Source organism: Nyctereutes procyonoides, unplaced genomic scaffold (genome assembly GCF_905146905.1).
Source record: "Nyctereutes procyonoides isolate TBG_1078 unplaced genomic scaffold, NYPRO_anot_genome, whole genome shotgun sequence".
NCBI classification, from domain to species: Eukaryota; Metazoa; Chordata; class Mammalia; order Carnivora; family Canidae; genus Nyctereutes; species Nyctereutes procyonoides.
Window position 1 is genome coordinate 42,346,425 of NW_026575020.1, and position 14,950 is coordinate 42,361,374.

General features: G+C 43.3%; 1 protein-coding gene across 2 annotated transcripts in view; it reads right to left on the bottom strand.

The window, feature by feature from the left end:
• Window positions 1-3,397: 3,397 nt before the first annotated feature.
• The window catches only part of MRRF (mitochondrial ribosome recycling factor), a 57,102-nt gene continuing 45,549 nt past the window's right edge, over window positions 3,398-14,950 (bottom strand). For both annotated transcript variants that reach the window (XM_055322357.1, XM_055322366.1), the window contains 2 exons: window positions 13,682-13,841; window positions 3,398-3,945 (listed from right to left, as the gene is read on the bottom strand). In XM_055322357.1, the coding sequence (XP_055178332.1) occupies window positions 3,868-3,945; window positions 13,682-13,841 (238 nt within the window). In that variant the 3' untranslated portion in view covers window positions 3,398-3,867. The remainder of the gene's footprint in view (window positions 3,946-13,681; window positions 13,842-14,950) is intronic.

Here is a 14,950-nt window from a genome sequence, read left to right on the forward strand (position 1 = left end):
CTAATTAAGGACCTACTTTAAAGTCAGATCTGAGTTTCAAACTTCACTCTGGCACTGACTAATTGTGTGACCTTGGACAAGCTAAATGCCCATTCTGAATTTCAGTTTTCTCACATGTAAAGAGAGCGGAGTAATATTTACACAGCATAGCATTGTTCAGAAGTTTAAATGTAGTAACACAAGTAAGGTGTCCAGCATGGCACCATTCTTCAGTAGGCATTCAGCAAATATTAGTCTAGGTTGAGGAAGAATAAGTAAAACTCAATAAAACAAATAAACTTAGGAGTTCTTATTTCTCAAAAAACAAAAAAATCATCTTTAAATAGAAACATCCTCCAGGGATCCCTGGGTGGTGCAGCAGTCTGGTGCCTGCCTTTGGTCCAGGGTGCGATCCTGGAGACCCGGGATCGAATCCCACGTCGGGCTTCCGGTGCATGGAGCCTGCTCCTCCCTCTGCCTATGTCTCTGCCTCTCTCTCTCTCTCTCTGTGTGACTATCATAAAAAAAAAAAATCCTCCAATGCATGTCAAATGATTTTTTAAAAGATTTATTTATTTGAGAGACAGGGCAGGGAGGGGTGGAAGGCAGAGGGAGAGGAAGAAGGAGTTGCAAGCAGAGTCATGCAAGGAGCTCAACACAGGGCTCGATGCCACGATCATGACCCAAGATGAAACCAAGAGTCAGATGTCCAAATCGATGGTGCCACTCAGGCAACCCTGTAAAATGATTCTTTAAAAATATCATGGGGGGGGGGGAAATCCCTGGGTGGCTCAGCGGTTTAGCGCCTGTCTTTGGCCCAGGGCGTGATCCTAGAGTCCCAAGATCGAGTCCCACGTCGGGCTCCCGGCATGGAGCCTGCTTCTCCCTCCTCCAGTGTCTCTGCCCCCGCCCCCCCCATGTCTATCATTTAAAAAAAAATATCATAGGGGTAGCAGTGAAGTAAGTTAAGATACATCCATATTATGGAACACTGCACTGCAACAAAAAAGGGGTGAATTGCAGCTCCGTGTTCACATATGAAAAGATGGCCATAATATGTTGTTGGATTTTTAAAAAAAAAATAGCAAGCTTCAGAATATGAACAGAATAGTTCCCTTCCCTGCTTCTTAAAAACTATGTACATGCAAAGGTCTGAAAGGATACACATCTAATTGCTAAAGAGGAATAAGAATGGGAACTTAAGAGAAGTTTCTCTTTTAACTTTTTATAGTTTCTTTTGTAACTTCCAACACACACACACACATGCACACATACACATGCACATGCGCACAAGCATATAAAAAAAGAAAAAAACAGGACAAAAGTTCTTGAGTTCTCTTTGGCCTCCATGTTTTGTGAGACTTAGAAAGCTGGTGAGCTGAACGGAGGAGGTGGTTAATCCTTGTGCCAAAGGCAGGAATTTCCATCCCTGCTTTTCCTTTTGAAAGAAAGAAGTTCAAGGAAGGAGAGACGGAGAAGGCATTGCTCCAGCATTACTCATTACTCAGCAGATCCAAATAGGTAGTCTTCATCCCCAGTCCCTGCCACCATAGCAGCCCTGACACGGAGAAACAGAGAAACTCTTTGATAAATGTCAACTGAAATAGAGCAATCAGCTGAAAGCCATTTGCTGAGCTGTCTGGCTGCCCTGGGCTCGAGGTTTTCCTTTATTCATTTATCATGATATACAGCTTTGGCCAACATACACACAGGAGAGAAATTATTGACATGTGGGACCCAAGTACAGAAAATCTTTCATTTTCCATCCCCCTCCCTCCCCGTCTGTTCACCAAATAAGTTTTTGTTTATTTAAAGACTACAGAGGATTTGGCTGTTAAGAACCAAATGCCTTTGGAGTGGAGTTACAACATAATTTATCATTTCCTCTGTTTATTAAAAAATCCTGCATCTTTGAGAAGTACATTTGCTGTGAGTGGGGGATTTCGGCCACTCACAAAAGACAATTGCAATGCCCCGCCATGTGGTTTACTCCAAAAAAGGCTCCTTGATTGCTATTTCTATCCCTGTTCTACCCCCAGCTGACTTCCAATCCTGTGATGGCACTCAGGGCTGGGGTTGGACTGAGGACAGGTAAGCAGGCCAGGAGACTATGTTAGCTTCTTCATTTTTTACCTGACTCTGACCCTGAACTCCCACCGGCTGTGCACAGTGTGCTCCATCAGCACCAGCAGAGGGAGAAGAGCAGACCTCCCACAAGGGGCAGGATCTCAGAGGAGTCAGACAGCAGGAAGTCTGGATGCTGCTTCGAGGGAGTTGCAGCCAGGCCTGGTGGCTGCCCGAGTAGGTTCCTCTCTAAAAGCAGCCATCTGGCAGAACTGGAATGAACTTCCTACCTTCCACCCGGAACATTTTGGATAATGACTTAGTGTAGTGTGCCATGCACCCCTCAAAGACAGACTTAGTCTAATGTGCCATGCACCCCTCATATCTTATCTATTTTACATGTCTACCCAGCATGCAGCACCATACCTGACATACAGTGGGTGCTCACTAGATGTTTATGCAGGCTGCAGGATGCATTGGGCAGAGCACAGGCTTTAGATCAGGCCTCAGTTTGAATCCCAGCTCTGCCACTTGCTAGCTATGTCACGCTGAGCAAGAAATCTGACCTCTCTTGAGCTCCTCCCTCTCTGTAAAATGAGTCTGACCATGCATAACAAAACATTCTATCACTTACTAGGCTTGTCACTTTGGGGAAGTAATCCATGATGTCAAGTCTGTTTTCCTATTTGTAAAATGAAGATAATATACATCTCACAAGCTTACCATGAAGATTAAAGATACTGCCTAGAACTGTATCTAGCTGTATTACGGCTATAGGATAGCTACATTATGAATGAAAGAAAAGAAGAGAAAAGAAAAGGTAATTACTAAAGAAAAAAACATACTTAACCAAAAGATAAGCCACAACAAACCAGTCCTCTGTCAGTAACAGGCAGGCCCTGGGGAAAGGCAAGATTGGAAAGTGACAGAGTGATGGTACTATGATGGAAAGAAAAGAAAAGCAGTCAGCATTTGTTGAGTGGCTACTTTGTTCAATTCATTCACAACATATTTGAATGCCTACTGTGTTCCAGGCATTATATAAAGTCCTGAGGAAAGTGAAGCTCTATGGACTAATTATCAAAAAGAATAGTGAAGGTTCCGCTAAAAAGCAGTGGACAGTGCTAAGAGCTGACAACAGGAGTTGTAGGCTGGGGAAGAGGGAAGTAGGTGATACCCAAGCTGAGACCCGAGGGATGAACAGGACTAGCCAGGTAGGTCAGCAGTGGCAGGATGGTCCAGGCAGAGGAAAGAGCAGGTGTGACAATGACTCAGAGGCAAACGTATTGTCTGGTGGTTTGACACACAGGTCCTTAGAGAATGTTAATCCAGATGGACCACTCCTTTGTGGTGGTTATTTTTTCCAATTTATTTTAATTTTACTGTTAGGTAAAAATGGGCCTGTAGCAAAGGGATCCAGTTGCAGGTGAAGGCCCAAATCAGCCCAGAGACCAAAGTTGGGGACAGGGCCCAAATGATTGAAAAGGCAGCTCCTGAGATAAGAAACATAAGGTGCCGAGCCTGCCAGTGGTCCTGATCTCTTGGCAATGTCAGGATCAGGGCAAATACTCTGAGTAGAGGCCATCCACTGGCAGCAGGGACTCCTGGAGGCCCACCCAGGCAGAAGGCCAAAGCAGAATGGGTTGGGCAGGGAGCAGGAAGAAGAGAATGAACAAGTCTGGGTGTCCCTCTAGAAGGTTGAGCCACACAGTGACAAATGCATGATGACAGCCTTCGGCGTGGACAGGGAAGAGAGGCACCAACTTGCCATCCACGGGATCCAAAGAAACCAGGCTCTGGAGTACCGCTGCACCAGGTGGACTCTCATCCAAGGAGTTCTTTGGTCTTCACTGCCAGATGCCTGTCCAGCTCTGCAACTGTATCGTCAGCCATTTGGCTGATCTGTGGGGACACAAAAGGAGATGGCTCGAGAACAGCCTGGGACAGGGCAGGGGAACAAGCATTCCAAAATTATGTACAAGTTATTTGGGAAACAGCAATGGTGACAAAAGCTCACACTGTTTAGTCCCAGCCAGGCACTGTGCCAATAACTTTATATACTGCCTCTTAACAGCAGCCCCATGAAATCCTGTCATTATCCTCATTTCGCAGATGAGGAAACTGAGGCAGTTGGGTCACCTGTCAGGACACACAGCTGCAAGTAACAATTACAAAATTTAATCCCCAGTAGTCTGATTTCATAGCCCCAAATTCTTAATTCTTATTACAGGAATACAGAGAAGCCAGCCTTATCGGTCACTAATGACTCTAGAATTGCCTACACCTCAGACACCATGCTGTATAAAGGCCTCATACTAATTGATAAGACTACTAAGATCCCAATAATTAAGCAGGAAAAAAAAATCTTGAAAAAAAGAGTACATCTGGTTAACAAACATGGAAAATTCAACAGACACTAAGGAATGCAAATTAAAACAAGATATAATTCAGTTATTGTAGTTAACAAAATATGATGTTGTAGCTTTTAATTACAGTATTCAATGCCAGAAAGCTATGGTAAAATGGATGAGTTCATATATCAATGATAGGAATTCAAATCAATGCAAATGTCCACACCGGTTTTTAACTCCTAAATTCTCTCAACTGGGAAATTACCACATGGATGGAATCTGAAAAAAATTTTTCTAAAGTTCCATATGCAAAAATATTTATCTAGGCTTTATAGTTAAAGATTTATTTATTTTTAGAGAGTGGGGAGGGGCAAAAGAGAGAGAGTCTCAAGGAGACTTGACACCAAGCAAGGAGTCTGATGTAGGGCTCAATCTTACAACCCTGAGATCACCACCCAAGCCGAAAACCCATCACCACCAGAGCTAAAACGAAGAGCTTAATGCTTAACTAACCGCACCACCCAGGTGCCCCCATCCAGGCTTTATTTTTAATAATGAAAAATCAGAAAATCTAAAGTGATATAACACAGAAGTAGTTGAATACATATAGCCATTAAAAATGGTTGAGATTATCCACTTCTTATGGAAAGGGTTCAAATATGAATAACATTCTAGTACATATTTCTGAAATGTCTGAAAGTTTATAACAAGTATGGATTGCTTTTGTAATCAGATAAACAGAAATAATGTTTCAAGATATTCTTTATAATACCATGGGAAAATGCTCATGTTACCTTTAGAGTTAAAGAAAAAGCCGGATCTCAAATATGTTACAAAAAATGCTTATTTCTTAAAAATGGAAGGAAACATCTTATATAAGACCTAGTGTAGGGCAGCCTGGGTGGCTCAGTGGTTTAGTGCTGCCTTCAGCCCAGGCCGTGATCCTGGAGACCCGGGATCGAGTCCTGCGTGAGACTCCCTGCATGGAGCCTGCTTCTCCCTCTGCCAGTGTCTCTGCCTCTCTCTGTGTCTCTCACGGATAAATTAAAAAAAAAAAAAAAAAAAAGACCTAGTGTATAGCAAGTGGTCACAAAATATTTACTAAATGAATAATTAAGGTTTTCTGTACTTTTCTATATCTTCCAAATTTTCAAAAATAAACATGTACTAAGAATGAGAAACAAAACACAATACAATTTAGTAAGTGTTACAGTTTCCCTCCCAAGTCTAAAAGGGACCTAAGACAGGAAGCCTTCAAGGATGGGCCCAGGATCTGTGTGCTCAGCCGCATGACGGCTGTCTTACATATTTGCAGACCACAGGCCTTAGCCAAGAACTAGGAACTAAACGCACTGGAAAGGAGAGAGGCTAGAGAGGATTTGGAGCAATTGGCCCCAGGCAGGGATACAAACAGGCTCTCACCATAGCAACAGCTGCACTTTTTGTAGCTGGAGGAAGCAGTGTCAGGGGCTGCTGGGCATGCTGGCAGAGCGGCTGCACTCAGAATGGCTGCTTGATCCCTCTTCACTCAGCCACATACTCTTCAGATCCTGCTGCCCCTGCCCAGAATAGATGCCTTGCATGCAGGGTGGCATGATGCCCAGCAGCACTCACTCCAGCGCCTGGAGGCTGGCAGCCTGGGGCAGCCAGGAACAAGCGCCAGAAGCCTATTCTGAAAAAATGTCACCAGGGCAATGTGGGAACAGGAATGAGGACTGGGGGAGAAAGAGTACCAGGGGTAACACTGATAATATGGGAGCCCGGTTTTCTCAGTGGATGACAATGTGCAAGTCACTGAATCTCAGTTACCTCATCTATCAAATGGGGATGCTGGTCCCTTCCTCAGAGAGTAGTTGTGTGGGTTAAATGCATTCATGAATATGCAAACACAGTTTAAACTGGTTATTTGCTATGCAAATGCTGCTTGTGCTACTCTGATTTTTATTATCACTTCCTGACTTCTTTTCAAATTAATCAATTAATGAAAATATTTACTAACTTTCTACCAAATTATAGGCACAAAGTGCCCTTGAGGACAGTCTGCCTGTAAGTTCATCTTTTTTCATCTTTATCAGACTTCTTAAAATAATGATGATTAACATGGGGTGCCTGCCTGGGTGGCTTAGTCAGTTGAACACCCGACTCTTGATTTTGGCTCAGGTCATAATCTCAGGGTCATGGGATGGAGCTCCAAGTCAGGCTCCCTATTTGGGGAGTCTGCTTGAGATTCTCTCTCTTCCTCTCCTTCTGCCCTTCCCCCTGCTTGGACATTCTCTCTCCCTCTCTCTAAAATAAATAAATAGGGATCCCTGGGTGGCGCAGTGGTTTAGCGCCTGCCTTTGGCCCAGGGCGCGATCCTGGAGACCCGGGATCGAATCCCACGTCAGGCTCCTGGTGCATGGAGCCTGCTTCTCCCTCTGCCTGTGCCTCTGCCTCTCTCTCTCTATCTGTGTGACTGTCATAAATAAATAAAAATTAAAAAAAATAAATAAATAATCAATCTTAAAAAAAAATGATGATTAACAACAATGACAAAAGCACCAGCAACAGTTCCCTCTTACCTAGTATTACTATATGCCAGACACTGAGCTAAAAACTTTATATGACTTATTTCACACTTTCTTCAAAACACATGAAATGCTATTATGCCCCTTTAAAACACTGAATATTTAACTATTTATCCTGACAGTTGCACAGTTGTTCATGGCATGCAAAGGGGTTTTGTCCTCTGTTATTTCACTCAAATCCAACAATTACACGTAACTTCTATAAGGCAGGTGAGAATAGGTATTATCTCCATTTTATAGAAGAGTAAACCAAGGCATAAAATGTTAACTAACCTGCCCAAAATCACATTAAAAAGTCAGTAGTGTGACTGAGCCAGGAACTTACCCACCCTGATTGCCTTTGATGAGTCCCCAGCACCTGGCCTGGTCCTTCCTCACTCCAGTCAAGCTGTGTGAGTCACTCCAACAATCAATCCCAGCCCCACATTCATAGTCAGAAGGGCGGAGAAAGGAATGGGACAGACACATACTGAGGACACAATTACTGAGGACTGGAAAGCATGTCAGTCACTTTTCAGTATGTGTGTCACTTGGTCCTCTCACCAAACCTGTGAGATGAGCACCCCTCTTCCCACTTTATAGATGAGAAGACAAGCTCAAAAAAGTGAAGCTATTTGCTGACCCTAGCAGCGGAGAAGTGAAAGAGCTGGGAATTTGAACCAGTCAGGCCTGCCACCAAAGCAAGAGCCCTTTCCATTTTAATCTGCTGCCTCATAAAGACATATCAATGGCTGTGCCACCACCAGCAGCAGCAGCAGCAGCAGCAGCAGCAGCAGCAGCAGTGTCACATTTGCTCCTTTCTGGTTCAGGAAAGTGAAAGGAGGAGACAGGAAAGGGGAAGGCAGGCACACACAATGCATGGCTGGGGCAGGTAGGTGGCAAGTCATCCTCCCCAAAGCCTGGCTCAGAACACTCAGTGCCTCACCCACCCCAGCCTCCCTGCCTGCTTGCCTGCCCACTAGGAGCCCTTCCCTCCTTCTGCCCATTAGCACCCAGCTTCACTTCAGAGCAGCAATTTCTCAGAAAAAGGCGGCAGTGAAAGGATCTTGGCCAGCTTTACTGGTGATTTCTGCCAAGCGCTTTAATGCTCAGCAGGCCCATTTATAGCAAACTGAAGCAAAGGTGAAACAGCAGGCTGGCAGATGTCAGAGTCCCGAGCGGGTAGGCCTCGGTCCTTCTTCGGCAGAGCTGGCCTGGGCAGCTGGGTGGGGAAGTTGGTGGGGAAGTTGGTGGATAGGGGTGGGTGAGGATCAGACGTGATTATAGGCATGCAACCTACAACTTGATCCCTTCATTTTTATACACCAAAGAAACATTTGTATAATGTTTATAATATAGCTTTTTAAAAAAATCTGACCTCAAAAGAATTTTGGAATGTAAAAACAAATCCCATAAAGAATAATATTTAAATTGTTCATAATCCCATTGCCTGAAATGACCACTATTAATATTCTCAAGTGGATAAGCTGCCAATCTTCTTTTTTTTTTTTAAGATTTTATTTTAAGTAATCTCTACAACCAATGTGGGACTCGAACTCACAACCACAAGATCAAGAGCTTCATGCTCTACCGACTAAGCCAGCTAGGCGCTCCAAACTAAGCTGCCAATCCTTTCATGTACATGAAGATTTTCATTATAAAAATGGAATCATATTATTATACTGTTATGTAACCTACCTTAAAAAAATAAATTCCAAAAGAAACTTATTTCTGCAATATATTTTTTAAAAAGATCTATTTGAGGGATCCCTGGGTGGCGCAGCGGTTTAGCGCCTGCCTTTGGCCCAGGGCGCGATCCTGGAGACCCGGGATCGAATCCCACGTCAGGCTCCCGGTGCATGGAGCCTGCTTCTCCCTCTGCCTATGTCTCTGCCTCTCTCTCTCTCTCTGTGTGTGTGATTATCATAAAATAAAAATTAAAAAAAATAAAAAAAGAAGTGTTAAAAAAAAAAAAAAAAAAAAAAAGATCTATTTGAAAGAGAGCTGTGGGGAGGTGCAGAGGGAGAAGGAGAGAGTCTAAAGCAGGCTCCACACTGGGTGTAGAACCCAACTTGGTGCTCAATCTCCAGACCCTCACATTACAACCTGAGCCAAAATCAAGAATCAGATGCTTAATTGACTGTTCCACCCACGTGCCCCTGCAAAATGTTTTTATAACTGTCTCTATATAGAGATTCCAGTAAATGGATGTAGAAGAATTTATGTTCCCACTGTCAGAAATTTAGACAGTTTCTAATTTTCAACTATTATGTATATAATACATTAACAGATAATAGGTAAGATTCTTGACAATTTATTTTGAATAATTTCTTTAGCCACTGAGTCAGAAATGTATGGATTTTGGTATATACTGCTATATTATCCTTTTGAAAGGTTGTATAGAGTTATATAAAAAATAACTAACTAAAAAAAAAAAATAACTGAATATTTTCTGTGGAGTATAGAAGTAAAGACAAAACTTCCAAGATAAGCATCATTTCAAACTCACATTAAAAATTCTGGGTTCAAGGGATGCCTAGGTGGCTCAGTCAGGTAAGCATCTGCCTTCAGCTCAGGTCATGATGCCAGGGTCCTGGGACAGGACCTCACATCGGACTCCCTATATATTGGGTTCCCTGATCAGTGGAGAGTCTGCTTCTCCCTTTCTCTCTCCCTTTGCCTCTCCCCCTGCTCATGCTCACTCTCACTCTCTCTCAAGTAAATAAATAAAATCTTAAAAAAAATTTCTGAGTTCAAATGTTAGGGATTAGAAAAGGCAAAATTAAAAAACAAAAACAAGGGATCCCTGGGTGGCGCAGCGGTTTGGCGCCTGCCTTTGGCCCGGGGCGCGATCCTGGAGACCCGGGATCGAATCCCATGTCAGGCTCCCGGTGCATGGAGCCTGCTTCTCCCTCTGCCTGTGTCTCTGCCTCTCTCTCTCCCTGTGTGACTATCATAAATAAATAAAGAAAAAAAAATTAAAAACAAAACAAAACAAAACAAAAACAAAAACATCATACATTCTGAAACCCCTGTGAGTGATTTAGGCAGCACATACCAAGAATCTTAAGAATATGTATTCCCAATGTGCAATAATTCCACAGTTTGGACTCTATCCCAGGGAAATCATCTTAACAAAAATTTATGTATAAAAATATTCACTGCAACCTTATTTATAACAAAAAAGTTTAAACAAACAAAATGTCCAACAAGAGGCCTATGAAAGTGAATTATGGTATAACCACAAGACGGACTATTCTCTAACCATCAGAAATGGCTGTTTACAGACAGTTTTTTAAGACACGAGAAAATGCTAATGGTTTAATCCTAAACAGAAAATAAAAAGCTGAATACAGAATCATATGCATACTACATATTCTCAGACACGTTACAAACTAGGTAGTTTAAAAAAAAAAAAGAGAGGGAAAGCACAAATACTCCAAAATATTAACAGCAGTTGCTTCTGCAATGTGGGCTTATGGTGTGAACTTTTCCCCATTTTTTTTTTAAAACAGTCTTCGGAACTCTCCCTGTTTTCTGCAGTGAGCATACATTACTTTGATAATCAGGATCAAAGTAAACAAATAAATTTTTAAAAACCTTGATAAAACAACAATCAACCCCCTGCCTTGCTTATTTTAAAAATGAAAACAAAAACCACAGACCCAAAACTCCAGCTCAGTGCCTCCTGGCAGGAAAAAAGGACAAAATAAAGTGTGCACAAGTCTGTCTCCTAAAGATTTTCTTACTCCACTTATGATAGATAATAAAGGCAGTTATTGACACTAATGGTAAGAACTCATGTTTAAATGAGAATATGTTAATAAAGATTACTGCACAGGATATGTTATGTACATACACTGTGATCTTTTATTTTGTAATATTACGCATGTCATCACGGAGAAAATGTGCAGATCTGCACTAGAACGTTAACAATGGTCATCTCTGGGTGATGAAATTTCAATTACTTTCTTCTTCATTAAAAAAAAAAATATTGGGATCCCTGGGTGGCGCAGCGGTTTAGCGCCTGCCTTTGGCCCAGGGCGTGATCCTGGCGACCCGGGATTGAATCCCACACCGGGCTCCCGATGCATGGAGCCTGCTTCTCCCTCTGCCTGTGTCTCTGCCTCTCTCTCTCTCGCTGTGACTATCATAAGTAAATAAATAAAAAATTAAAAAAAAAAGATTTAAAAAAAATATTATACTACCATGCATAGCTTAGTATCAGAAAAAACTAATAGTCATTTTCATTTCGAAAAATAATAATAATCAATAGCAATAAGCATAGAAGAAACAAATCTAATCTGAAAAGGAAGGTGAAAAGCCAGGTGCTAATGTGAAAGCTTCTTGCAATGTCTTTGTCAGTGCGTTTGATCAAGGGTATACTGCTTATCTGATCATTCTTCCCTCTTCAGGGTACATGGACATGGGCTCTGGTCCCTGACACAGAGGCCCAGTCTTGCTGAGTGAGAAGTGCCTGGCATGTTCCTGAGGTCCAAGGGTTTACTGTGAGGAAGCAAGGAAAAGGTCAAGGGTGGATGGCAGAGATGGAATATCCTGGGGAGCTGGCCATCTGGGACCAAGGACAGACTCCTACAAGGCCTGACTAGTGCTCAGAAAAGACCAGCCTTATCTAGGAACCTCTTTTAGTTGATGCAGGGAAAGAAGAGGACACAATGAAGGCAGGAAGGGAGCTCTGAGGGTCAGGTGGAGCCAGGTGTCAGATACTCTAATGGTGTAGAATTCTAGCATGTCTACAGCAATCTTTTAAGCTAGGAATTACAAACCCTTTTTTACAGAACAAGCAGACTTCAAGCAGTCAGGTAGTGTCCCTAAGGTCACAGGACATCAAGTGCAGAACCACCTTGATGCAACTCTGGTAACATCACAGGGATACACCATTAGGCTTCTAGGTTATTAATTACCATCTGTGTTGGCTTTTGCAGAATTATCTGGGAGCTTCTTAAAAATATACATTCCTGGGGAAACCTACTAAAACTCAGTGAATGAGGAGCAGAGCTCAGGCATCCTAAATGTTTTCCTGGGTGATTGTTAGGGCTGGCCTACAACTGTCATTCTAACTGCTGGTCCAAGAGAAGGGAGCGGTTAGTCAATTTATGGCCTTCTCCAGATGTCTCCCTAACAGCGCTCATGCTCCTTGCCTCCAGCCTCTAGCCTCCTTACTCCCCATCCTGCCCACATTCATGTTTAATCTTCCTTAAAAAATGTGAATGCAGAAGCTTTGGGTAAGCCTTTTATTTCATGCTAAATATCATTCTACCTCCTAAATACTGCTAAATTCATCTTCCTATCTTAATTCCACTGGTACCACTCAGGTTCAAGCCACCATTTCCTGGATGGATTTCTGCAACAGCCTCCCTGGCCTCCCGGCCTCCACAACCTGTTTTCTACCCAGCCAACACAGTCATCTTTCATGAACACAGATGTGATCTCCCCAGTCTGGAAAAAAGTCTTTCCAGGGAGTTAATGTATCAGAATCACCCGGGGAGAATCTAAAAATAATCCGTAGGCCCCACACCAGACTCACTGACTCAATCTCTGGGTATGGGGCCACAGAAACCTCTATTTTTATAAGCTCCTTAAGTGATTGTGATGCTGTGGTAGATTTGATTACTGTTCAACAAATATTCACACCCTCCCCTAGACTTCCACAAACATATATATTTCCCTGTGCTGGTGACACTGGGCTTGGCCCATATGATTTGCTTGGCCAGTGGGATGTGCCAAGAGCAGGTGCTTCAAATGTATTTGAATGGTTGGGCTTAATCTGTTGGCATCTGCTGTTGAAAGGTGTCCTAGGAAGCCTGTTGACTCCAGAAGATTGAGGGACAGAGAAAGCAGATCTGAAACCAATCCAACATTTAGAGCAAACCCACTGAGCCCAGCCTAGAACAGTGACTCCCCAGCTGAGCCACAGAAATGAGACTAAGAAATAAAGGCTGATACTGTAGATCACCGAGTTTTGAGGTGGTCACAGCATTACTGTGGCCACAGATGACTGACAGACCTGCATAGCCAGCACGGGAGTGTCTGGACAGGCTGGAGTCCAAGCTGCTCAGCCTGGTTTTCAAGCCCTGCTATGAATTAGCTGCCACATCCATCCACTCCCAAGCCTCAGCCAGTGTTCACACTACAATTACCCACCTGCATACATTCTTTTATACAGTACCTTTGCCCGTGTTATTCTGCCCCCCCATTCCCTCACTATTTTATAGCACTTTGTTCAAGTGCTGCTACTCAGTGCAGTAAGAACACTGCTAAGTCCTCACTTGCCAGCACTCAGAAGAGCAACCCCCCCAACACACACACACACACACACACACACACACACACACACACGAGCATTTGCATCCAGGCTCTGGTTAGTCTGCCTGGGTTGGGATCCATTTCTAATTGACCAGCAGTGTGACTTGGAGCAAGTTAGTTAGCTTCTCTGAACCTCACTCTCCTCAGGACCTACTTCACAACTTTGTAGCAACAAGGATACATGAAATGATAGAAAGCATTCAGCACGGAGTCTGGAGCCCAGCAGAGTAGAGTCCATGGCATCGTCCCTTCCTCCATGTTCCGATGGCTAAGCCCAGAAACAGAGACTCAGTCAATCCTGATCGTGCCAAGGAAAGAGTCAGGGGTATTCTTTTGTACTCTCCCTCTCTTCAGACATGAACAAGTGGTTCCCTGGGTCAGACACATATGTACCACAGATGCTGGCAACAGTACCTGTTTTTCTATGAGCCTAATGGTGTCCTCCGAGACCTTGTCCTTTGATTTCTTCAGCTTATTCATTGCATTGGTACGAACCTTCCGTAAAGAATCCTTGGCCTTGTTGGTGTTCTGTTTGGCCAGTTTCACCATCATTTCCCTGTGCTCCCTGGTTACTCTGATAAAACAAAACAAAAAAATATTCAATAAAATCATCCTATACGTGAGCTGCTGGCCGAGAATTTAACATCACTGTGTTCACTTGCTCAGCAGTGAGTAGCTTTGCTCTCTGTCAATGGTGATCTTGACGTTCCCAAACCATGCCCACAGGTGTGCTCAGGGCTAAGTAAGTTCCTGGTGAGTGAGGTGAGGACTGCTTAAAAGCTTGAGTCAGGGCATCCTGGCCACACCACTTACTGTATGCATAACTGACTTGTCTTGTCAGAGTCCCCATACAGAGGAGACAGTGTACATCAACTGTTTAGCGCTGACCATGGTCCATGTTAAGTGCTCAATGCTGACAGGCAGCAATTGTTAGCTATAACTCTATAACCATTCTCTCCCACTAAAGATGTAGCACAAATGAGCACATGAGGCTATAGAAAGCACACCATTAAATCTCTAAATCACCCAGGACTCCTGGGTGGCTCAGTGGTTGGGTGTCTGCCTTCAGCTCAGGTCGTGATCCCGGGGTCCTGGGATCCAGTCTTGCATCAGGGTCTCCACAGGGAGCCTGCTTCTTCCTCTGCCTGTGTCTCTGCCCCTCTTTCATGAATAAATTTTTAAAATCTTAAAAAAAAAGCAGTATCTTTCATTAAAAAAAAATCTCTAAGTCACCCAAAATAAGTAGCTATCCTCAGAATCTTACTAATTATTATAGTAAACTACTTATGAATAGCCTCAAAACTGACCAAGATGTAACATGAGCCCTAACACATGAGAACCGCCACGTCAGTTAACTTCCACAAAGAAGCCATGGGAGGGTCTGGCATATGTGAGTGCTTGCCAAACATCAGTTATTTCTACTGCTTCCTTTCTCATTGTATCACCACCATGAGTACTTGGAGGGCCTGCTATAAACCCCTGGCACAGGCACTTTATAAGCTGGCTCTTACAACTACACAAGGCACTTATTATTATTCTTATTTTACATTTACTCATCACAACGACCCAGCAAAGTCACCCCGCATGCACGTTTGTTCTACCTTTGTTTCCTTGTCCTCTAGATAATGAGGACCTATTTACCTATCACAACCAGGGGTGGGCGTGAGGGTAACACAGTGAACA